The 26,380-nt window shown below is 36.2% G+C and overlaps 1 protein-coding gene across 7 annotated transcripts in view; it reads right to left on the reverse strand.

The window, feature by feature from the left end:
* Positions 1 to 262: 262 nt before the first annotated feature.
* Positions 263 to 26,380, reverse strand: part of ICE2 (interactor of little elongation complex ELL subunit 2) — a 66,057-nt gene continuing 39,939 nt past the window's right edge. For 5 of the 7 annotated variants that reach the window (XM_081048584.1, XM_081048581.1, XM_081048580.1 and 2 more), the window contains 4 exons: positions 19,057 to 19,141; positions 17,472 to 17,522; positions 14,927 to 15,185; positions 263 to 11,361 (listed from right to left, as the gene is read on the reverse strand). In XM_081048584.1, coding sequence (XP_080904710.1) covers positions 11,239 to 11,361; positions 14,927 to 15,185; positions 17,472 to 17,522; positions 19,057 to 19,141 — 518 coding nt within the window. In that variant the 3' untranslated portion in view covers positions 263 to 11,238. Of the gene's footprint in view, positions 11,362 to 14,926; positions 15,186 to 17,471; positions 17,523 to 19,056; positions 19,142 to 26,380 lie in introns of those variants that run through there. The other 2 variants (XR_013993355.1, XM_081048585.1) reach the window with 2 other exon arrangements.

Genomic DNA, 26,380 nt, shown 5'->3' on the forward strand with positions numbered 1-26,380 from the left:
TTCCTTAAAGCAGTCTCAAATTCTATAAAACTGTTAAAACAACCACTGAATGATTCATAATCCAACTTTATTACTCAGTAGAATTTTAGTTTAACTCCTTAACATTTTTTCCTGGAGTCCTTGATAGGAATTCCTGATTACTTTCAATAAGGTGGATCTCTAAGATTGTGCCAGAAGCAAAAGGCAAACAGATGGGTGAGCTGCTCTAATCAGCTCTAGTTACAGTTTTTTGTGTTTCTTTTTTCTTTTTCTTTTTGCTTTCAAATGAGAGATTAGGCTTCCCCAGATCCCAATGCTCCACTGCCTAATTTGGAGGTGAACCAGATGATTTCACCGGTCTTTCCCTTCTCGGGTTTCTATGATTCATCAGCTCTAGCAACGAGGGTGGGGCAAAAATAAACATGACTCTCGTATGCAGGTTATGTTGGAGCTCAAAGGAAAGACTCTAAGAAAAACTATTAAGATTGTTTTTTAAAAAATGGAAAAATATAAGTCACAATACGCTTAACTCAGAAATATTTTCTAAAAGGTCTCCCTATATCTGGTGCCACCTATCTTTCCTCTTTGATTATCAATTACATGAACTTTTTAATTTATCAAGTGTTTCACAAATAATTTTTTCTATGAATGTGTAAGATGGAAGCCGCGTTGGTTTTGATCACCTATGTCCCTGAAATAGCTGCCAGCATGTATCTGACTATAACATCAAGGAAATGTCAAGACAGATTCATTCCATTTAACAAACATTGAATACCCACTACATTCCAGGCACTAGGGCAGGATTAGCGGATGCATACTAGGAAAAACACGGTAACTCTGACGGTAGGGGCTAGTGGAGGTAAATAAGGAATTATAATTTGAGAAATGTATCAGAAATGAAATCAAAGGGCGAGAAGAACCCAACAAGGGAACCACAAATCTGTCGGGAACAGTTAACCACTACAGAAAGGAAGTAAGATATTCCATTTCGGCCAGTGCATTCACAGTTACTCATAGCTAAACTCATTGCGTAACCATAAAAGAGGAAATGTAACGTATTCCAATGTGTTCCATATCCAGAGGGAGTGTCAACATAGAGAGGTGAGGCTGTTAATTTGTAAACGAACTACTCCAGTAAAAAACAGGCAAAGAGGATTAGCCACGGGAGAAAATCTATATTTATTTAATGCCACCATTACGAGAATGGTGAAAATATTTTTGGAACTTCTCCATGTAAGTATTACCTTCAGAGCCTAAAGCAAATCCTGGTCATTGGAGAGGCGTTTTGGGGAACATCTAGAGGTCATTCTGAGCCACGGGTCATGACTAAGCGGGAAAAGGATAGTAGGAAGACAGGATACTGCTAAGGGAGGAGCAAAATACATGAAGCCCTCATCAGACCCTCATTTGATTCCATTGTTTGATGGACTCAGCAGCATCTATTTTCTAGTTTTAAGAAAATCTGATCGTTCTGATACGATATCTTAAGTGGCTATTAGTCTAATAAAGCTTTCAGGGTTCCTGGAATACTAAATATTCAAAATCATGTAATACAATTTAAAAGTAATTAATTTTGGGGGGTGAAAATATCCACAACTAAAGTGGACTGAAATGAAATCTTCCACAATAATATACCTATGGATGAGGTACTTACACACCGAAAAGAGTCTCAAAAGCCAATACTCCCATGGCTACGTTTGTTGCAGTTGCCAATAAATGACATCGGCCTCCTGTAGTCTCTATTAAAACACCGATTCAGTTAACACCGTCAGTTGCTTTCCTTTTCCAGAGCCAGTGGCATTCTAGATAGCTGGAACAAACTTAGACATGGCCCCAGGGAGCTGAAGAGGAAAAGAAGGTCAAGAGTTAGTGGACGCAGAGTCGGTCCAGAGACCGCTGCTGGCCAGTGTGCATGAAGGCTGACCACTCTCCTGGAGGTGCAGGTATTCTTGTTTCATGAATGAAATCCTTCTCAGAATCGTTAACACTGCTTCTGTTAGTCTTTTAACAAATTAATCTGTTAATAAGTTATGTACATAATAAAAGTATCTGCCTTGTAGTATTAAAAAAAGTACATGAAGCATTCATATACCCAAGCTATCAAACTGAAAAAGGAATGGGGGGCATGGGGCACCGCTGAGACCCATATGGGCTGGCAGTGCTGGTCTCCATATTACTCTTTAGTTTTAACTGGTGAAGCGAAAATGTCTCCTTCAAGGATGTAGTATCCATTTAAAACATTTAAATATTAGCATCCACGTCACACAAACATTAGAACATTTGAAGGGGGAACTAATGGCATGACTTACCCTGGCTCTCAAGCCCCTCAAAAGTGGGCAACTTGGGTTTCAGTTTGGGCATCTGGGCTCAGTTGCTTGGCTCACTTTCTTTCTCTTTCTTATATACCAGATTCCAAATTTTAAAAGGTTGGAAGAGAGATAAAAGCGTTTAGAGCTCACCATCCTTTCATAAGTCACTTTCTTAGGATACCAACCGTTTTGTCCAGGTTTAGAGTCCACTTCCAAATAATATAATTGCAGTTTAATGCCCCAAAGAATAGTTTTGCAAAGATACCTTTACTCCATTTAGTTTTGGGCTGTAAAGGAGGGAGAGGTATCTGACTCAGCTTGCGTGAGTCTGCAGTACTTATCACCCTATTTCGGACTTGTCCAAGTCCAGTAGATTTAAGAACGCATTGTCTTGGCCACATCCTCACTAATGTGGCACATTTGGCAATGCACAAACAAAGGTGACAGACTGCCAAGTAAGACTCATCACTAGAACCTTCCCTTTAGATTGAAAAATAGCTTCCCCGGATCATCCCGCCCTCAGACTTCCTAAAGTTTCCATCCTGTCCCCATGCTATCTTACATATTACAGCCAGGGTTTCCATGATAGAAGTTTAACCATGTTACCCACCTCTACTGCCACCTCCTACTAAAAACTTTTGATAACTCCCTATCTCAAGACAGCACACCGTGTCTAATAAGGCACCCAGGGCTTTTTACTGACAAGTTCTCCCCACACTTTCTCGTGTTCCTTCTGGTCCCTTTACCATAAGCACCCCGGCCAGGCATCCTGGATGACCTGCTATTCCAACATGCCATGCATGTTTGTACTTCTGCAACATCCATCATACTTGGTCCTTCAGCTTGAAATTTCCCTTCCAGTCTGGCAAACTCCTTTCAAGTTTTAGCTCAAATGACACCTCTCATTGATTTAATCTGACAATATACATGTATTCAGTGAGTTGCAGTTTAAAAAGAACTTTTATATCCATTATTTATTGGAAGGCCATCAGAACCAGTAGAGTATGTTGGGAAGGCATAAATATTTGGATTTTACAGATGAAAAAACCGAAGCTCAAAGTGGGGATACGGCCTTAGCAAATGGTGGAGCTGAAACTCTAATGCAGTGTTCCCCTCTTCCCCCAAGCTCCTTCTAAGACTCAACTCCACATACTCCTCCTCTCAAAGTTGCAGCTGACAGTCTTACAATTTTGAAGACTTCTCCAACTGCTGGATATGAATTAACTCTAGCATGGGCTCCTGGGACGCAGAAGACTGTGCTGACAGCAAACTCAGCACTCCCTTGGATGCAGAATGACATTTTGGCCTTAGGCACTTACTAAGTTACACAGTCCTCGCTCCTTAAGAGTAAAAGTTTTCAGGCACTAGAGTGTAGCATTAAAAAAAGCCAAACTGAATTAGGGACTGACCTACCACTTTATTAGCCTCCCAACAGGCACACATATAGAGACAGTCAAGCCTGATGCACTGTTTTCAGTTTCCCTCACGCTCTTCCTGAACTCAAAAGAATTCGTTGTGCAATTCTGTGAGGTTGCTTATTGGAACTGGACAGAGACTATTTTCAGCTGCCCACTGTGGCACTTGGGAAACTAAAATTTGCATCACTTCTGGTGGGGCAGAGGGCAGACATTATACTTGCAAAATGTATTCAATTATTGATTTTTCACATTAGTAAAACTGCTATTTGCACAGTGTCGGGACCCACAACCAAATATTTAAACATAAAACACAAACTCCACAAATATATTCTCTTAGTTTTATAGAAATGTTAATGTTCTCATTCAATTAAACAAAGATGTAACCACTTAATCACTTATTCTGGACTCATTTCTCATTTTCAGTTGAAAACTTTCAGGGCAAATTTAAATATTGTCTCAGGAAGGATTTTATGCAATAAGACTGTTCCTGGACACAATTATCTTCTTTATTTGGAGTGCCATTGAACAGGCTAAAACCAAAAAACATTAGTTTAGTTCAGAAGCCTAAGTTGGGTAGGGGGTTCGTTGAAAGACCAGTTTATAAAACTGTGAATGACTGTGTTTACTTGGCATTGGAGAACATCACGTGCAGAGTTCTATAAGAACAGGCTTCTTTTCAGCATGCCAGGGGTGGGACACCAGTTTCTCCTCCTTGCAACATTTTGTTTTTTTTCTGTTCTGGGAAGACTCACAGACTTGTCCAGACAAGTTGTGGCTACCAGGTAGAATGTTTGAAAGAGGTTTTGAAATATGGTATCTTCCGAATTGTTGAATCTAACCTGAGTTTGTACTTCTTATGTTATTCTTAAATGAGATAGAGCAACATTAAATGAGTTAGATGGTATTGTAAAATGTATCCAAAACATGGAGCTTTAGTCTTTCTTAGGGGGTGACTGGTGGTGTCTTTAATAAACACAAGACTTCAAAGTTTCTTGTGCAGAATCATAGCTGCCCAGACTTGCCCTTGTGAGTAGGGAGGTCCAAGACTGAGGTGGAGGCGGCCTAGACACGCGGGGGTACAGGGAGCTCAGAGGAAGCAGTACAACTTAATTCGTGCTGATGGAGCATTTGGAGGCTGCCTAGTCCTGGGCGTGGTCTTGGGTTACACACACAGCTGGATAGAGATACAAACACTGCCTAGGAGAAGTTCACAATCTGTTTATGGATGTATACAAAATACTCGTAGGAGAATACAGGGCAGCATCTGAGATTCAGAATTTGTGGCATTGTAAGTACAGAGGGAATTTAGAGAAAAGGTTTTTAGGAGTTCGAATTGTAAGGGAAGTTTTATGCCCTAGACCCTAAAAATGGGAATTCCAGAGTCCACCATTTCATTCCAACACTTTTGTCTTTATGCCAAATGGGTTTTTGAATCCAATAGTACTTTTTCCCTCAGTCTCTGTCCTCCTTGACCTCCCTGGAGTACCTGACATGGTGAATTATACCCTTTTTAAAAAGTTTTTATTCTGAAAGTCTCAAATTTATATAAGTCCCAGAAATAGTACACATAGCTCCTGCATGATCCTTTCATCAAGATGCCCTGGTAACACTTCCCTGCCTAGGTCCTCCAATTTCAGAGTAAGTTGCAGCTAAGTTGCTTGGTTCCAGACACGCGAGCCCACACAGGTGGGCTCCCAACCTGCCTATCTATTGATCGGCCCTAAGTTGCAGACCCACATCTTCAGTCTATAGGTTCTATAGGACATGACTTACTTGTACTGCTGACCTTTGGTTGAAAGCATAACTAGTTGTCTTGTCATCCCATCCATCACATTTTCCCTCTAATATTTTCATCTAAGTCGGTGGCAGCACCCAGGCTAAAAACGTCAGCTGTCTTTGAAACCTCTCACGTCGTAATTCCACACACACAAACTGTTTCATGTGCCATGACCTTTAATTCATCCTTGTATTCCCAACACCTAATGTCTATTACCTAGTTGTGACTCAGTGTTATAAGAGATACATTCATTTTGGGGGTAGGGTTAACGCTGACAGCTGAGAGCTCTTAAATGGCTTCCCAATCTACATCTTTCCCATCTGCCTATTTGTAGAGTTAATGCCTCCTTGTCATATGTGTTTCTCCTCTGTAAGTAATCCTCCATATTGTAAATTTCCTAAAATTGATGTCATCTTGCTCAAAAAGCCTTCAATCTCATTGCTTTCAGAATCAAATCAAACTATGTGGGAATAATACTTAACACGTTCCACTATCAAACTCTAACTTACCTCTTCATCTCCCTTTTATCATGTTTTACCTCCATGGTTGTTACATGAGTATATGTGCTATTTCCTAAAACCAGCACTTTTCATATAACTTTCCCTCATGCTCCAATGCTCTGCTTCCTTTTTGTTCACATTAATATTTTACTTGTCATTCAAACACAGCTTAAAGGTCATTTCTACCACGAGTTTCTCTTACTTCCAAGCATCCTTTTTTCTTATTCCTATGCACTATTGTGCCACTTGAATATTCTGCCCTGTATTAAAGCTAATTGTGCATATCTATCTCCACAACTATATTAGGAAATATCCTTAAGGCACAAACCGATCTTATTTATCTTTAAATCCCAAGAGATTGGTAAAATGTATTATATCCAATACACTCAAAAATGCATTATTAGTTCCACAGAGGACACGCAAGGTTTTGATAGGTGGTAATAAATCCAACCAGATGTAGCTTTACGTGCGTAAGCATGCAGGCAGGCATAAGACTGGGTAATTCACGTCATGAGAAAGCCTGGGTGGAGCAGTATGAACGTGGTGCTTGGAAAAGACCTGAAATCCATGGTATCATTATGGCCTTACTGCAGTGTGACACTTGAGATCAACATGCATACTCTTCTGTGCTGTATATTTTTGCATAAGCAAAACCCAGGCTAGGGAGTGTAGAAAAGATTTCCTTTTCCCCTCCAAGAAATGCTTATTTTCAAGAAAGGGGAAGGAGGAATTCAACTCACTAACCACAGAATCTTTAGGTTTTGTGACTTTCAAAACTGCGATTAATTTACACTTAGCTTCCCCTCTCCCTTGCCCCGGATGCTTTATAGGATTAACCAGGTTATACCATGAATGTACAGAAATAAAAAACGACCCTTTTGTAGTTCCTTGCTAATTAACAAGAGCTCATATATTGAAAGCCAACACATTATCTCAAGGTGAAGCCTTGATTCTCTGAATCTTCCTACTTGATAAGGTAATCCAGAGACCCACTCCAGAAATAGGCACCTGGGTCTTGACTCTTTCAGGAAGTTTTGCTCAGCACATCAGACCCAAACCCCTGACAGACGCCGGTGTACCTGCGCTTATATATCCTGATAAGAAATATGGACATTAGCCAAGCGAACATGGCAAGACTGGAAGGATCAAGGAAATACATCGCCTTTATTTCAACATCTCAATGAGAATGAGAAACTCAACAAATCAAATATTCTAAGGTTTGATTAAAAAGTATCATATACCTATTAACACACAACAAATATCTTAATATCTTTATCTGCATGCCCCTCAGAAACTTCAGATTCAGCATGTTGGTAATAAAATATTACAAAGAAAAAGTGTTCTCTTCCCTCTCTACCCCGAACTCACGCCTCCTCATATCTATAAAATGTTCACGGTGTCCAAACCCAGAATCCAAGTAGAATTGGAAATGAACAGGTCAATTCCCTTTGCAAGTGCAAAACAGGATCCAAATGGTGAAATTATTTCCAAGTTTTGCTGATCGATTGGCAACGAAAAATTTCACTGTTTCCACCTCACTCTGTACTTAATTACTAAGGTTTATAAATTGGACTTCCATACTAGCCACTTCAACGAAACTACTTCTTTTACTGAAGTTCTATGGTTTTGGTCTCTACATTCATGGCTCGTTCTTCATCCTGCTCATTTCTGCTTTGTCATCTTACCCTTTTCTCTGATTTTGAACATCACAGATACAGATTCCCAAACCTGTATTGATGAGATCAGGCTTCTCTTGAGTTCAAAACTCAAATAATTAACTATCTTTGACATTAAATATCTGTGTCTCAGATTTAACATGCTGGTAATAAGACATTTTAAAAAAGGGGTCCTTTCTTTTCTTTCCACCCTAAATCTAATTCTTCAATATCCCTAAGTGTTCATGGCATTTGTGATAGCTTAAATAGATGTTCACTAATTCTTTCTATACTCCTCCCTTCAAGAGGTGGAGCTTAAGAGTGTGGACTTAGTAAGTTATTTCTAACAAGGAGAACACGGCAGAAGACAGTGCTTGACTTCCAAGACTAGGCTATAAGATATTGTGGCTTCCTCCTTGCTCTTGGATTGCTCACTCTGGGGTAAGCCAGCAGCTGCCAGGACATTCAAGCAGACCTATGAAGAGGTGCAGGTAGTGAGCCTGGGGCTTCCTGTAAACAACCAGTGAAAGACTGACACCTACGACCACCACCACCACTATGAGTGAGAATTTTTGGAAGCAGATGCTGCAGCACCAGCTAATGGCTTGACTGCAAATTTATTAAAGACCTCGAGTCAGAGGCAACCAGATGAGCTGTATCCAGACTCCTGTCCCACATAAACTCTGAGATAATAAATGTTTCTTGGTGTAACTAACTAAGTTTTCGGGTAATTTATTATGTAGCAATATATAACCAACATAGCACGCAAACCCAGAATCCAAAGAACAGAAATGATCAAAGGAATTGAACAATTTTATTGAATGTATCCCCATTCTGCACTCCTCCTTTCTCAATGCATAAAGTCATCCTTTACCCAGCATTCCAAGGGAGAAACCTAGAAGCCATACTTCACTCTCCCTACCAACAGTATCACTGCGTTGTTTTTTTCTGTTTCACTTGAGCCCATCCCTTATGGCTTTAATTTAGGGCCTTTACCATTTTCAATTACTACAACACAGCTTTCCAACTTTTTTCCTTCCTTACAGTCTTTCCCAGTTCCATTCTTTAGACTAATGTCAACAACAGCTTTCTCAAGCACATAACTGGTATTACTTATTTTTATTAAAATTCACTACTTGTTCTCACATTGCACAGGACAAAATTCAAATGTCATACCATGGCATGCTTGTCCTTGTGGTATAGCTTTTTCTCTTATCTCCCAGGGCCATAGCTTACAATCTGGCCATTCTACTTCACCTTTGCATATGCTGCTTTCTTTCTGTGTGGAAGTTCTTTCATTTTTCCCTTATAACTTCTACTCATTTTTAAAAGACTCAGCTCAAGCTTTGTCTTAGAAAACCTGCCTTAAATATTAGGTCCAGGTTAGATGACTTGCTTATATTACTTCATCAGAGCACTTACTCACATAGATTAGTATTGTGTCCTTCACTAGAATGTGTTTCTGGGGAGAAAAAAATCTACCCTTGTTATCCACATATTCATTTATTCATATATCCAACTTATATCTACTAAGCAACTACATGACAGAAAATATGTTTGTTACATAATGGTGAACAAAACAAATATGCCCCTACCCTTGCAGAGTGTGTAGTCTACTCAAGATAGTAAGTCAAATAAACAAATAAATATCATATGTGAAAAAAGAATGTTATCAGAGAGTAACAGTGGAGACCTACTTTAGATTGTGTGGCACAAAGATGCACTCAAACATTTACAAAATGTTTTCCAAGAGGTATGTACAAAATTACACCTTCACCATGGAGGTGTAAGTGGGCAGATCCATCACATCCTTGCCAACGCTTTTCTGTTTTCCTCAAAAAACAAACAAAAAACAAACAACCTTTGCTCATATTGTCTTTGTTGCTTACATGTTCTCAGTATGAAAAATCAAGAAAAAAGAACACAAGACATGATCAAATACATGTTTTAAAAAAGGCTGAGTTCAGCACAAGTGCAAAACTAAGAGTAGCTTTACATACATTATCAGGGTTACTCAAATGTATGGCTAAGGTAATTTCAAAATAATCACTTTTATGATCACACATTTTACTAAGTATAAAGTAATATTAAAAAATAACGAAAGCCAAGTCTTTCCAGTATTCAGACGTCTGACGAAATCATTGTCTAGCTTTTTTAAAAGAGCAACTTCCAAGGGAATCCCTGACTCTCCCTGGTTTCACTGCCAAATGATTCACAACTAAAATATTTCTGGGACATGGGAGTATGTGACAAAGTTTAAAAAAAATCAAGCCTTAAAAAAACAAACTCAATGTTGTAAAAAGGAAATGGCAGGATGAGAAAATTATATGTTAAAATGTGCAAAACAATTTTAGTATAATTCCTCATTAATTACAAAATATTTTATAAATGACCAAAAACATCAAAACAAAACTTGGTAGTTGAGGATAAAAATATTCCCGTTATTTTATCATAGTTGAGAAGATTTCCAGGAATCTACAAATTTCTAGATGTCTTATATTAATGTAAATTTCTTATATTAATGTAAAACAAAGAATAAATCCTAAAACAAAGCTAATATTGCCTTGGATTACAAAACTTACATTTTACAAATGACACACATATTTCTGAAAACTTTAGCGGAAACTAAAGAACGAGGATACAAAAATTAAGTCCATTCCTTCTTAAGTCCAAATTGGCTACAGTTAATATCAGCTGATACACGCCCTTTTCCAAATTCACCTATGTAGTCCTGGGAAATTTAATCAGTATAGATGAAGAAAAAATAGCTTATGTTTTACCACATATTAGTCTTATCAGTTGAAATAATCAGATTTTTCTGGGAGAAAACATGCTCATCTCTTTGTTTCAAGTAGTGTATTTCAACACTCAGCTGGGATTCGTGCCAAGAGATAGAGGCAGTTGTCACCAAACCTGTAACACAAAAAGGTGTTTTTTTTGTTTTATTTTGTTTTGTTTTTTTAACAAACCAATGGTAGCCCAACAAGAAACTGTTAACTTGTGACTTTTTAGTGGCAGGAAGCTTTTTATTTTTAATTTTGGTTTCTGCAATAGAGTTTGCCAAGTGTATAAAGGTATTAATTTTATTAACCTGCCAACAATCATTATTTGAAAATAGTATATAAAAAAACTGTCACACTAGGTCAGACACAAGGTTTACAGGTTGCTCAAAATTATCTCTGACAGTGGCAAGATTTAACCTTTTGAGCCAATCTCAAGACACTGGTGACATAACTCAAATTATTAACAATACACAATAGTAAATATCGCTCTTGAAAAAAGAAAATTATTTTCCTATTTACAATTTTTGGAAAAGTTCTACTATAAAAATAATTTTCTATATATTTCCCTGCCATGATAACATTAAAACACATCTAGACTTTCCTCCAACATCAAGAGTTAAGAGTGTAACATTCCATTTTAGTTCGAACATTCCTTCACATAACCAACATGTTTTTTCAAGGCACTCTAAGAATGCTCAAAGACACTAAAAGAAAAATGTTCATCTTGTCTACCGATCTTTTGGGCCTGCTTCCCCTCAAATTCTTCTAAATTGAACGTTGTTATAACTGTTTTTCTTCATATGCCATGGTAGAGTCCTTAAGTTATTTTTCTTTTATTTGGAGCCACTCCTTCATTTTCAACTTGCTGAGCAGGCAGGCTTTTGGTTTCCATGGAAACTGGATTCCTGCGGCTGTGTGCAGGCATTCTTGTTCCACTAATCTAAGAGATGAAGCATAGAACAGAATAGATTGACATATTTACAACATATTTATATACCATCAACTCTGTATTATTTACACATGTACTACTTTGCTTGTGAATGGTTCTTTATGGTATTTTTGAAAATCCCTAGCCACCTGGCTGCTTCTAAACAAGTTTTGATCAGACAATGTTGTACAGTACTAAATTCTCAAATAACAATTATGGAAGGGGATGGATAGCGGATGGGTAGCGGAAGAGAAGTAAAGGGGAAACCACTTTCTGTGTGTTAAATTTGTAAGAGGTTGAAATGTTAAATTAGAAAATGAAGGAATGACAGGCCCTTTTAGCAATGTGCTTGCAATAATGAAGCTAAAGGAGAGGAGGGGAAGAAATGAAAAATGTGATGGGAGGAAAACAAAATACAAGGTCAGAGCTAATAGAGGAGAAATTACAAAATTGAGAGAGAGAGTAAGAAAAACAGAAGAGTCCAAAGGGAAAGAAAAAATGAATAAATGTGAAAGAAAAGGAAAGAAATGAACCCAACTAGAAAGGAAAAACTGAAGAGCTGAAAGAGAAGATTCTTGCAAGAAAGAAATAAAGGGTAAGAAAATTTTGGAAGAAGACTCCAGAGGATGGGAAAAGAGAAGGGAAATGGGGGGAAGAAACTTTGTTGGGGTATTGGTTCTATCTTAACGTCTACGCTTTCTCAGGGCAAGCTGCTACTCACCCTCCCTTTCTAGATCATACCATCTAGGGAAGAGGGGTGTATTCTTAAAACACAATCCCTTACTAATTATAATCCTGCTGAAGATGATATCTGGAAATGTTGTCATCCCTTTGGCCACTGAGAGAGCATAAAGTTTAAAATGGGTTAATGAAGAACGGCCTCACAAAGAAGGACCAAAGCTGTAGAGCCTGAAATCATTTTCTCAAAACCTGTGCATGTCTGCTTCTATTTTCCCTAGCCACCTTGTACCCTTTCGGTTTCTTCACATCTTGTCCATTGAATTCTAGATATGGGAGTGATGGGTGATACTGTTAACTCCAAGCATTCTCTTTCATAGTCCTAATCTAATAGACACGTTATTAGCATTGCTCCAAACGGCTACTGGCTCACTAAGAATGAATTAGACCTCAGTTTCTGTCACATAATATCTTGTCTCTTTAGGGGCATTTTTTGGTTTATAATCAGGTGACTAGAAAGGACAAACTTGAGTTGGGATTTGAGTCTGCCAATCTGTCTGAATCCGATGAACTTTTGTAACATACTGATTAGAAAAATGTGATTTTTAGGTTATCTAGACAACTTCCCACTCAGCTCGTACTTACCATAAAAGTATAGTGACTTATATTTAGGGTGTGTGTGTGTGTGTGTGTGTGTGTGTGTGTAATGAATGTTTATTACAGAAGTTGTTGAAGGAGAACAGGGATAGGCACAGAGCCTTTGCAAAGGACTGGAAGCAGAAGTCAGAAGTAGCGCAGGAAGCAACTGAGATCTCCTGTTAAACTTTGCTCCATACAGTAGGAGGCAGACACAGGCTCTGCTGGGGTATTTCTCAGGATTAGTGCCTAAGGCACTACAAAAAGATGAGATCTGATTTCAAGTGGACTAGGGACTAAGGGGTCATGTTAGCGGCAGAAACGTTTGTTATATGAGTTTCTACACGATGAAATATATAGGGTCTTACTTCCTGGAGTTTCGTGAAGCTTTCGTCTTTTCCTATTGCTAGGGTTGGAAACTCTATCTATGCGTGCCTTTGTTAAACTAGAAAGTCCCATTCCTACAGCCTAATTAGGAGGGAGTAAGGACAGAAGGTGGGGTAATTCCCACCAAATGTAGGGCTAGAGTTCAGGGAGGTATATCAAAGATCACCAAAAACTTTCCATGGGCTTGAAAAAAACATGAAACCAAGCATTAGTTATGTAATTGCCTACTACTGCACCTAATAATAGGCTATATACAACAACCAGTTCCAAGATAATCTCACCACATATTTGTCCCTGGTCTGAATGCATGAAGCATTAAAAATATAAATCAATAAGTGCTCAGCAGTATACATAAAACTGAATTGTTTGTTATGTGGCCAAACCCTAAACATATAGAATAGTGTCAAGGTATTAAACTGCTCATTTTCATTAAAAAGGAATAGGCCATTCCACAGAGAATTATGCGTTATATATGAGAAACAGACTTTTTAAATCAAAAGGAAATCATTGTTCTAAATAGAACATAAATCGTTAAAAAATAGTTTTCAATTACTATTTTTAAGTTAAATTATGCCTTAGGAGGTTATAAAAATCACTACTTATATTAAACTTAATTGGAAATAGCTAACCAAAACTTTAGACAAAATGGCTTAAAATCTTTTTTTTTTTTTTTTTTTTTTTGGTTGTTGAGAGCCCACTGGCCCATGTGGGAATCGAACCGGCAGCCTTAGGAGTTAGGAGCATGGAACTCTAACCGCCTGCGCCACCGGGCCGGCCCGCTTAAAATCTTAATTATTAACTTTCTTCATTCTTTCACTTGTATTCACTAGTTAACAACATTTATATATTTTGTTGGGCAAAGTTAACTAAGAATGTGGAAGGAATTCTCATTTCTAAACAGTAACATTAGGGTAGAGAACTGAAAAACATAAACAATCCCATTCACTGTTAATTATTAAAAAAATAAAACAAAACAGGACATTTACAGATTAATTTAATATAACATAGAAAGAAAAAAAGAGCAGAAAATATCCATAGGACACACAAGTGATGGGTACTCTGGGACAAACATATTGAGATTATAGAACTGACACAATTTTGACTCAAAGATTTTTGGCACCAGGGAAGGAATTGGGTTGTTTCCTGAACATTCAGATTCAAATTTCATGAGAACAATTTTTACTAAAACTAAACTCAAATTGGAATTTCTTACATGATATAAAGAATGAATGACATGGTTTTTCTAGCCCTGGTTTACAGAAGTTTCAGATTGAGGAAAAACCATTCAACTTGTATTTCTGGGAAGGATACTACAAAGAGAGTAACATTAATTATAGCTTAATAAATACTGAATTATACAATACTTAGCAAAACATAATTTAGTCCTTAACATTTTATTGTACTTTTAATAAGGCTCTGCAGTCCCTAATTACTAACACTTGTTTTTATATTTTTCCATATCCTACTTATCAATTTTTAATTGTATCATTTTTATTGTATGTATTCTTCTGTAAATTGTCTCAAATATTTAACGAAGTGAAGCAGTATCATAAATAAAAATTACAAACAATGTAACTTTGCTTTGCGTAGGAACATAGGGATTTAATTATGTTGATGCCTTACTCTTGTCCCCACTGGGCAAGTTAGAATTTTCTTTAGTTGACTTATAAACCTTACAAAACTTAGAAAGTTTCCTGACACAACGACTGGACTTAGCAGAGCATACATAATCTACCTTTCCAATGGATACAGTTTTCAGATTGATGTTATAAATAATATGGCATACGTGGACATCAAGTTGAAATACTATACATTCAGTGAAACAGATTCATAATAAACAACTTAATGGAAAATTTAATTTGAATAAAGATCTTACCTTTTGTTGTGCTGTGGGACCTAGTGATTTAGGTGGAAAAGTACAAGGTATTCTTCCATGATGGATATGATATGGTAATAACAGATTGGGATCTAGTGGAACCCAGGGAACTGAGAGGCTGGAAGGTACACCAGGAAGGCTGCAATGGGTTTTATGCAAATTGTATGCTGTCCTAGTAACTTTTCCGTCAGAAGTCTTGTAAATCAGGAGTGAAGAATCTTCTGCTGCATGAGACAACAAGTAGGAACCCTCCTGCAAGCTAAACCCACACAATGAAATGCAACTCAATGTGTCAATTTCAACAGCATTTTCTTAATCATGGACTACTAGAAAAATAGAAAACAATTATGGGAATGAAGTACCACCACCTCTAAAAATACTTTTATGGTGAAATAAGACTGAAGAGATCCTTTAATTTATAAGTTTTCAATAATTTAATGGGAAACAAATAGTATGCCTAATTCTCTAATCCATGGACAACATATACTGAAAAGCATTTCATGAGTGTACATACATCATAGCATTCCTATATAGAGCATTTTAATGCATTTAACAAACATTGTATCTACTTTTTACCTAGTAATAGGTGAATAGAGATACAAAAGTAAATATGACACATTCACTACATTGAGTAGTTTAAAATAAGGCAGCAAAAACAGTCAACTAAACAATCACAGTAAAATATGGGGTGCTAGGAGACTAACAGTAACAATAATAGCTGATAGGTGCTGACTGTTTCTACTGTCATTACTATTGTACTGCATCCATTCATTTTGCTATTATCTTCCAAAACAAACCTTCACGGCATAATATTAATTATTAACCCCATATTAGAGATAAACAGAAATCAGAGATGGTAAGCAATTTGCCCCAAGTTCTGAGTGCAAGGCTTGGATAGAAAGTCAGACAGTCAGACTCCACAGTTTATACCCTTAATCATGACCTCTACTGTTGCAATGATCAGTTCTGTCAAACAACAAATCTACGTTTTCCCTTTCTCCTTAGAAAGCTTTAAGGAATTCAGTGCATCAACATAAAGAGCTAATGATTAATATACTGTGATTTCTTAGGACTTTACACTCTTCTAGCTCAAAAGTGATAAGGAGAAATCAGTTTTCCCCCAAAATATACCATTAAAAAGTAGAATTAATCATACTTTGGTAATATGGATCTACCTACAAACCTGGTAAGTTACGTTTTTATTATTATTTTTTAAACAAAAAAAAACAAAAGGTGTCGACAAAGGAGGTACAGAAAAATATTCTTATCCTCTGGAAAGTTTCCCAAATCATCATTTTTGTATTTCCATGTAAAGAAATGAATGATAGTCGATTTGGTAGTAGAAATAAATAACATCTTAAAGATTGAGCTATCATCAATGAAAATCACATAACTAACTTCACTAAAAATGAAGGCGGCTTTGGTTTACAGAGAGAATTCATAAAAAATGAGATACTCCAAGGAAGCATATCTTAAAAGCCATCAAAGTAAAATGCACACAGATGGATACAAACTATGGTAGGCTGAATAAATGGCCTCTCCAAAATGCCTACGTCCTAAAGGCTAGAACTTGTGAATACATTATATTAAACGGTAAAAGGGAATTCAAATGAAATTAAGGTTCCTAATAAGCTGATTTTAAAATGAAGAGTCCTTAAATGTAGAAGAGGGAGGCAGAAGAGACTCAGGAAATGTGACTGGAAGAGATCAGTGATGTGATGTGAGGAGGATTCAACTTGCCTTTGAAACTTTGGAGATGGAGCAAGAGGGCCACAAGCCAAGAAATACAGGTGGCCTCTAAAATACACAAAAGACCAGGAAACATACCATACCCAGAGCCTTACAGAAAAGAATGCTGCCCTGCTGAGTCTGATAAATGATCAGGTGAAGAATCCACAATTTGCCATGGGCCTAAGGACTTTTGATCACTAGCTCTATGTTGCTTCCTTGTGCTGCAAATGTAAACAATAGAGCCATGGTAGGCTGAACAATGGTCCCCCAGGAGGTCCACATCCCAATCTCCAGAACCTGTTAGTTACCTTTAATGGCTTTGTAAATATGATTATGGATACAATGTGACAACCATAGAAGAGATTTGAGTGGGTGTGCTTTGAAGATGGAGGAAGGGGCCACAAATCAAGGAAGAATGGTAGCCACTAGAAGCTGAAAATGAAGGCAAGGAAATGATTGGCCCCTGAGAGCCTCCAAACAGACCAGCTCTGCTGACACGAGTTTAGTCTAGTGAAAATGATTTCAGATTTCTGACCTCCAGAACTATAGGAGAATTAATTTGTGTTGTTTTAAGCCTCTTTAAGTCTGTGGTAATTTGTTATAGTGGCAATAAAAAGCCAATATGATATGCCTTATAGAAAAATGTAAATGATATTATCATTTTAGCTTTATTTTCACAATTTCAACTTTGATATAATAAATCTTGCACTTCCAGGTTATATTGTATCTATTCTTAACAACATGTATTCAAAGTTTCTATGAATTTTAATCCAAGAAAATCAGATGTAATGCAAACTATCCAAAAAATACTTACCTACTTAATTTCTTTAGAATGTGCTGGAGGACATTAAATAAACTTGAAATCCTATTAAATAGAAGAAATCCATGTAAAATTAAACAATAAAAAATAACTTACTCTGAACAATTATAGCTCCTCAGATAGAGAAATGCCCTCAATAACAAAGAAAACAATAGAAGAGATAATGTAAAATAGAAAATACCAAAATTTCTAATTTGATTAAATTATATTTACTTAATTTTTGCCATTTCCTGATTATTCTTCAAAATCATAAAGTATTTGACTTGTTCGAGTCAGAGCAGTCATAAAGAGATCACTATTTTACATTCAAATTATAAACTTTTAAAAATGTTCAGAAGTCTTTATCAGAACTAATCTGCAGAAATGCTTGCCTTTTAGAGATGGTGGTGAATAAGCTTTTGAAGAAACTGAGAGGTACTTTAAATGTGTACTGATAGAGAAGCCACTGACTGGGGGCAGGATAGTTCAAGAGAAAGGAAATATAAGGTATGTCTTTAGTTATCTCTTCAAAACCTAAACTCGTGCAGTTTACTATTTATTTAAAAAGTTTTCACTGGAAGGGGTGGGGCAGGTGGTGAATAATGTATAGAAAAACTTTACATATGTAAAGAAAACATCATCCCTCCAAAGCAGCAATCCTTATCATAGAAGGAGATGTTTTTAAGTACAAGCAGAGAAATCAAGTTTGAATCTGGGACCCTTCAAAAACTATGTCAAGCCCCAAAGTTGGAACAATGCAACTAGTGTAAATCGACAATTTTTCATCCTAAGTGGTGAATCAAATATATTAACTACCAAGGCTTGTCACTCTAGTTCAGCTGTGTGCTCTGGGGCAGGTCCCTCAAGAGTCCCAGTTTCCTCGGAGATAACACTACCACCAGTGCTTTCTAGAAAATCGTGAGATGCAAATTACATAAGGTTCGTAAGTTATTTTCCTTTTTATTTAGATACTTGGAGTTCTGAGTACAATAAATTCATTTTTTTTAATTAATTTTATTGGGGTGACAATTGTTAGTAAATTTACATAGATTTCAGGTGTACAATTCTGTATTACATTGTCTATAAATCCCATTGTGTGTTCACCACCCAGAGTCAGTTCTCCTTCCATCACCATATATTTGATCCCCTTTACCCTCATCACCCACCCCCCAATAAATTCATTTCAATCTGATGTATAGTAATGCTTAGTAGAATAGCAAACTTTTAGAAGTTAGGATTTCTAAATGAGTATATACAATCCTAAACACTAAGAGCCTGTAACTGTCCTGTTCTTTCCCATCCCTGAAAAGGGGTGAAATGTATGCTCCTGTGCACCTCGGAGATGATGAGCTACTCTCTTGCTCTCACCTCTTTTGTCTTAAGCAGAAAGACTGGTGCCACTGGCATTGCATTTAATTTGGAGATGGAGATGATTAATATGAATGGATCACAAATTGGGTCAGGAGAAGCCTCAATGTATAAAAGGACTGAAAGTCTTCAAAATAAAGGATGCAAAGTTCACCAATATTTACAGATAAAGGAAAATTAGTGATCATATTAACAAGTTTTTAAATTCCTACCACAAAGTAAACTTTCTTACTTGAGTGCTGAAAGTTTTTCTTTTAATTCTTCTGAGGTAATTTCTTCTAGTAGGAAAAGCTTTGAAGTAAATGCATCAATATGACCTAAAATAAAATATCAAACTTAAAAAGAACAATTGCAGTACTTAAAAAACAAAGTTATCCAGTCTCTTCAAAGAGGTTTTTATGAAATTGTAATAACTGTAAAGGAACTTTACATTCCAAAAGAGGCATTTTAAGTTTATTAAATAAAGCTGTATTTTAAAGTGACATAAAAAATTAGATTATAAAAGAAATATATAGTAATTCTAAAAAATGTGAATGTAGAAAGGTTACACATGTCCACACTATAAAAATAAATCATGTCTAAACCCACAACTGAAGAATAATAACTGTTAAAGTGCTGTTGTTTCTAATTCCTATTAAAGTTGAATTTTTATGAAGATTAAATTTTTAGAGACATATGTGCCTATTATCAAAACAAATGGATAAAATTAAATTTAGAGTTTGGGCATGATCTACACATGTCTAAGACATACTTGGTTCTTAAGATAAAATTAGATTATAAAACCCCAACTTAATTATTCACAATAGCCAAGATATGGAAATAACCTAAGTGCTCATCAACAGATGAATGGATAAATAAGAATTGAGAGACACACACACACGAATATTATTCAGCCATGTGAAATCAGGAAATTCTGCTATTTATGACAACATAGATAGACCCTGAGGGCATTATGCTAAGTGAAATGAGTCAAAGATAAATGCTGCATGGTATCACTTATATAAATTCAAAAGTTAAACCCATACAAACAGAGAAAGTGGTTTCCAGGGATGGGGGGAGAGAGGAATAGGGAGAGGTTGGTGAATGAAGTCTGAGGATCTAATGTATAACATGGTGACTATAGTTGATAGTATTGTATTGTATAATTAAAATTTGATAGAGTAGAACTTAAGTGTTCTTATAAAAAATATGTCAGGTGATAGATACATTAATTAACTAGATGGGAGATCACCTTTCACAACGTGTATCAAATCATCATGATGTACACTTTAAATATCTTACTACCCTATTTGTCAGTTACACCCCTGGAAAAAAATTTGGCTTATTTTTAATTAAAACACATCGTAAGATTTCTTATGGTTAAAAAAGATCAAAACAGTCTGCTCAGTTTTACTTTCTTACAAACATAACCTAATTCCAGAATCACAAAAAACAAAATAGTAAATTCTCAAGATACTTCTGTTTTAAAAACGAATGTGTAGGTTCTACAACAAAATAGGTTGAGACAAAACACTGAGACCTTGAAATGTACCAAGGAAGAGTGATATAAAAGATAGCCCTGAGTTAAATGTTATATGATCAAGTTAATACAAAAACCGTATTATTGTCCATGTAACTGTCCTGTTCTTTTCCATCCCTGAAAAGGGGTGAAATATATGCTCCTGTGCACCTTGGAGATGATACTATAGTTAAAAATGTCAGTTAGCATTATAAGAGTGTAACACTCCGGAATGCTAAAAATAATACCGTTTTAATTTTTTTTTAACTTCCAATATTTAGTTATCAAAACTCTATCCGGAAAGCTTATGTCAATCATTGGGGCAACAAAAAATAGACGTAATTTAATATCTAGCCCCCTTTCATTTCATTTGCTTTGTGCTCAAAAAAAGAATTAGAAATATTTTTACCAGATGCTTTTCTCCTAAGACAACAAATCCATTTTCCTCACGCCTACTTGTAATTTCCTATGCTAAGTTTTAGTTTCACCTTTCCATTTCTAACACTCATTAGAGTGATGTTACTAATAACAGACATATTTTAATGGTTTAATACCTGTAGAAATGGAATATTAAGTACAATAGAATATTTTTCGGCATTCACTACATATGCCATTGAGGAGACTAACAGTTCTCACCCTTTTAAAGAAATCTCCATGAAAAGTATGTGTTATAGTATATGTCAAATATGATCCATCAAAAATAACTATACAGAGATTACCATACTAAGCACTATGAGGGCCTAAGGAGTTTATAATTCTCTCCACACTGGAGCATTTTAACCTGTGGGCCTCAAATGAATGATACGTGGGCTTGAGGAATTTATCTCCTCAGCTAAAGCAAGGCATGGGATGGCAAGAGTTTCCTTGACCTTTGGCCATGGGCCATCTCCTGCATATCAACAGTGTGCTATCCAAATACTGTTTGTGTATGTGTCAAGATTGGGAAGCACTGTTTTACCAGGTACAAATAAAGCTTTTATATAATACAAACAAAGACTTCATAAACGCATTCATTCATATAGCCATACATAAAAGCAGTATAGGATGATAAAAACAGTCACATAAGCCAAAATTGTGCAAGCAATTTTAATAATCAAAAGGTAAAGTTATGATTACTCCATTACTTTCACAATTTTGTCAAAATGTTATAAATTCTCTATCAATTATACATGTATAGGGAAATATAAATAGTAAACCTAATGCTTATTTAGCACACTGTAATTAAAAAAATAAAAAACTAAAGTGTTTTATTTCTTTATAAAAAACAAGGGTACTTTGAACAGAGCTTGTCATCTAAAATTTATGACAGGACGCTACCATCTTTTCTGACATTGTGAATTTTCATACTCGTTTCTAAGTTAGGATCAACTTCCAACATTGTATTCTTTGGGCTTTCAATATCATGAAATAGCTCCAAGAGTTCCTTTAATTTAAATGGATAGCAATGGTTGAGAGAGGTAAATTCAGACTACAACTGAGACAGGAATGGTGCATGAGTGTATGGGAAAGAGAATATGGGCACCTGAAAATTTCCTGGTTAAGATTTTAAGATTCTAGTTTCTAAGAGACACAATAAATCATTTGTCTTAAGTTACACTAATACTGTCACACACACTATACTTCACTTTTGCTGCATCTGACACCCCTAGCCCATTCTTCCCTAGTACTTTTTAGTTTTACGGCAAGGTTATTAACACTTAAAACTGTGAATGAATTCTGGTTCTGCTACTGATAAATCTGCATATCTATGAGCAAGTTATTAATCATTCTGAGCTTTACTTTTCTCTTTTGCTTAGAGCAGTGGTCTACACACACTAAAAACTGTTCATTAATAGCAATTAAAACAGACCAAAAATTTTAAAATAATGAAATAACGTGCAATTTATAATTAAATATGCTTTGGTGTTTTGAAAAATCATGGTTTGATACTGTGTGAATGCAACTATCTGAAGAATGGATTCAAAGTTTAGTTCATTTTGCTATCAGTTTTAATGACTGTCAGAGCTAATAAAAAGATACCCACAAAGACACATAGACCCAAATGGGACAAGTGACTCATTGCTGCGCTTACTAATGCATGACACATTGTTTTTAATACCACACACCAATTACACACAGGATTTTGCTGAAATTGTACTAGTGAATGTCCATCTTCCCTGATGTTAACCTTACAAACTTAAGATAGGGGTTGCAGTCCTCCTCTCCTTAAGGCTCTTTGGGAGATGTTAAAAGAGATTTTTTTTTTCTAAGCTAATTCCAAGTCTTTAAAGTATACAGATATGAGATGTTTTTGTTTTAAATAAACCACATCTTTCAGTTTTGGCAACAAAATCATGCTTAACCTCCCCCAGGAGGTCCAACTCTGGGAGTGGCCTCTCCTATGGAATGGGTTGGGGTTACAACTATCTCCCTGGAAGTCTGGAACGTGGAGATGAGGACATTTTCCATATGATATGTGACAGAACTCTATGACAACATCCAAGACAGTACCAGCTGTCAATCCACATACTTAACATAATGTTAAAAGTTTTTTTTAGAGAAAAAAGAAATGCGTTCTACTTTCTTCCTAAATCCCAATGGTTTATCTTACATACATCTAGGGACAGTAAAAAGAATAAAGTATATAAATCAATGGTTTATTTTCTACCATTTCCCTTCTCCTTGACTTTTACTGTTCCTCTAACCAATCATCCAAGTCAAATTCATCTATTCTAAAAATACTTATTGAATACCCCCATGTGCCACATACCATCCTGGGTGCTTGGGATATATCAATAAACTAAAGACAAAAGACACGAAAATGTGCAATAAATATCACAAGTAATTAAATTACATAATCTGTTAGTGGTAACCAGGAAAAGGGATTGGGAATATATATAGTATTTGTGTGGGTAAAGGAGCCAACAATCAGAGGAAGCAAGAAACCCAGGGATAATGAGCCTGGCATTTGGAGTTGCTTTTCTCTTAGGAGTGTCTATTAATCTAGAAAAAGTAATGGAAAGGCTAAGAAATGGACCAGAACTTTCAACAGTCTCTCAAGATTAGAGGAACAAAAGCTGGAGTTCAGGTTCCATCAATGAGATAAAAATTTAAGCTCTACATTGGGACCCTGTGTCAGAGGTCCCCCAGGTTTGGTGATTCTCTAAAAGGAATCACAGGACTCAGCATACAGCTGTACTCATGTGTAAGATTTATTATGGCAAAGGATACAAAGCAAAAGGAAAATCAGCAAAAAGAACAGGTGAATGGGGTGAAGTCCAGAAGAAACCAGGTTCAAGAGTCCTCTCCTGATTTTCTATTTGGGATGATGAAAAAATTCTGGAAATGAACAGTGGAGATGGCTGCACAGTACTGTGAATGTAGGTAATACCACTGAATTGCACACTAAACAATGTATGCTGAACTATACACTAAAATGGTTAAAATGGTAAATTTTATGTTACGTATTTTTTACAATTAAAAATAATAATATAAGAGTCCTTTCCCCCTAGAGTCACACAAGATGCACTTACTTCCTCCAGCTTCTCTCGTACACCAGAGAAGCTAATTAGATCCTCAGCACTCAAGGTTTTTATTGGGGACTCGTCATATAGGGACCCTCTGCCTAGCACATACCACAATTCCAGACTCTCAGAAGAAAAGTCAATGTTCAGAATAAGCCACATGGTTTGTACAAATAGTGCAGGCACAGTAAGCTATCCTTCAGCTAGAGCAAGGCTTATACCTGTGTAGGGACTGCTTACAAGCCAGTTCCCAGACCCAGCCAAGGGCCAGCCTTGCAAGCAGGCCTTTCCGATGACTGGCAGAGTTAGCAGGGCTACGTTAACTCGAATCCACATAGACCCTGAATGGCAACACCTGAGCAGCAAAGTGGGAAACAGAATGGTGTCTCTAGCATCCAAAGTCAAGCTTCAAGTCATCTAAATCCCAGAAACGGGATTAAGGTTTATCAGCATTGCTAGTGTGGCTGGCTGCCTGTCAAAAGAAAACAAAAGTAATCCTGTCTAGAGGAAGATAATATTTTAGCTCTCGTATTAATTATCTCTATAATTTTTCATATACAATATCTGGTCCTTGAGAAAGAATATCCTGGCGTACAATAAAACAATATGGAATACAAAAGAAGAGAGAAACAACATGTTATGGAATGAATTGTGTCCCCCAAAAAGATATGCTGGAGCCCTAAGCTCCAGCACCGCAGAACGTGACCTTCCTTGGAAATAGGATCATTGCTGATGTAATTAGTTAAGATGAGGTCCTACTGCAGGAGGGTGGGCCCCTAATCCAATGATTGGTGTCCTTATAAGAGAAAAGAGACACACAGGAAGAAGATGGCACATGATGACAGAGGCAGGGATGTGTGTGATGAATCTACAAGCCACTGACACAAAGGATTGCTGCCAAATACCAGAAGGTAGAAGAGGCAAGGGAGGATTCTCTCTTACAGGTAAATTGGTACAACCACTTGGAAAAACTTTTAAGAATTAGCTATTGAAGATGAAGTGTGCTTAACCTATGACCCAGTAATTCCACTCCTCGGTATATACCCAACAGCAATTATGTATATGCTGTACCAACAGACATTTATAAGAATGTTCATAGTTCCATTAAAATGGAAACAACTCAAACAGGCTCCCAAAGTTAATGGACAAATAAATTGTATTATATTCTTACAAAGGAATATGCCAAAACAGTAAGAATACTCGTAAACTACTGTTATATGTAACATGGATAAATTTTTTAAAAAACTATGTTGTCAAAGAAGGCATGAATAAAAGATTACTACTTTACGATCCTATTTGTATAGAGTAGGCAAAACAAAACTATTACATTAGAAGCAGGATGGCGGTTACCATTGGAGAAGAGGAAGAAAGCTATGATTGGGAAGTGTCGTGAGGGGTCTTCTAGGGCACTGGTAGTCTTCAACTTTTTGATGTGAGTGCTAGTTACAAAGGTGTTGGCTTTGTTGTAATTCCTTGAACTGTGTATTGATATAGTTTTCTCTTTTATGAATGTGTATTATACTTAAAAAGTTAAAAATGGTAGAGAAAAACGTTATTAATTCAACAGTATATTTTACAACTGACAGTACCTTAGAACAGGAGTACTATGTAGACATTTTTAAAAATTATGTTTAAGTATAGAGAAGTTATCAGTCTTTCTGTTTTAATTTGCTTTTAATTTTTGGTTAAGAAATGCTTTCTTACTCTTGTATCATAAAGATGATCTTCCATATTTTCATTGACATTTTAGGATAATAACTAATTTTTTCTCAGTACAAAAATACACAAAGTGTTACTTCAGTGTCTTTTAAATATTTACTTTCATCAAGGAGAAATCTACTTTTGGGGCAATATGTTACACAGTACAAAAAGGATTTGTATATATAGCATCTGAAAAAATATTAGTATATCCATTATACATAGATGGAAAAGCTAAGCCTAGAGAGTTTAAATGATTTACCCAAGGTAAAAGATCTATAAGCTACAAAGTACTCATATATATATAAAAAAAGCTATGACTACAAATTCTGAATTTCGCACAATGTAATCTTGAGCAATAAACTCTCTAAGCCTCAGTTTCCTCCTCTGTAAAACAAAGACAAACTTCATCTATTTTATGGAACAATGAGGATTAGCAAGAATGGATATATAGTGCTTGACCCGCAGCACTTCATACTTCATAAGTGAGACTTAGAAATATTGCTTTAGTATTTTATACACACACATACTCATACACATTTGTACTTTTTAAAGGATGGTTATGGAGCATTTCACATTATCATATACTATATAATTTGGTTGTGAGTGGTAGGTACATAATGAACCAAAAGGAGAAGAGAAAAACTACATACCCAACAATATCCTATGAGCTATACCTTCAGAGCCTGGGAGGAGGGGAGTAGTACAGGGAGGAAGGCTGACGTTACAGAGAGGATAAAAAACACTATTTGAAAACAAACACAGTAGTGCTTTTAAGTGTATACTATAACATAGTTAGCAAAGTATCACATAGGTAAAAATAATTTCTAATTAGCTTGTTAGTTGGATGTCAAAGG

This window comes from Rhinolophus hipposideros (assembly GCF_964194185.1).
Source record: "Rhinolophus hipposideros genome assembly, chromosome: 5".
Taxonomy (NCBI): Eukaryota; Metazoa; Chordata; class Mammalia; order Chiroptera; family Rhinolophidae; genus Rhinolophus; species Rhinolophus hipposideros.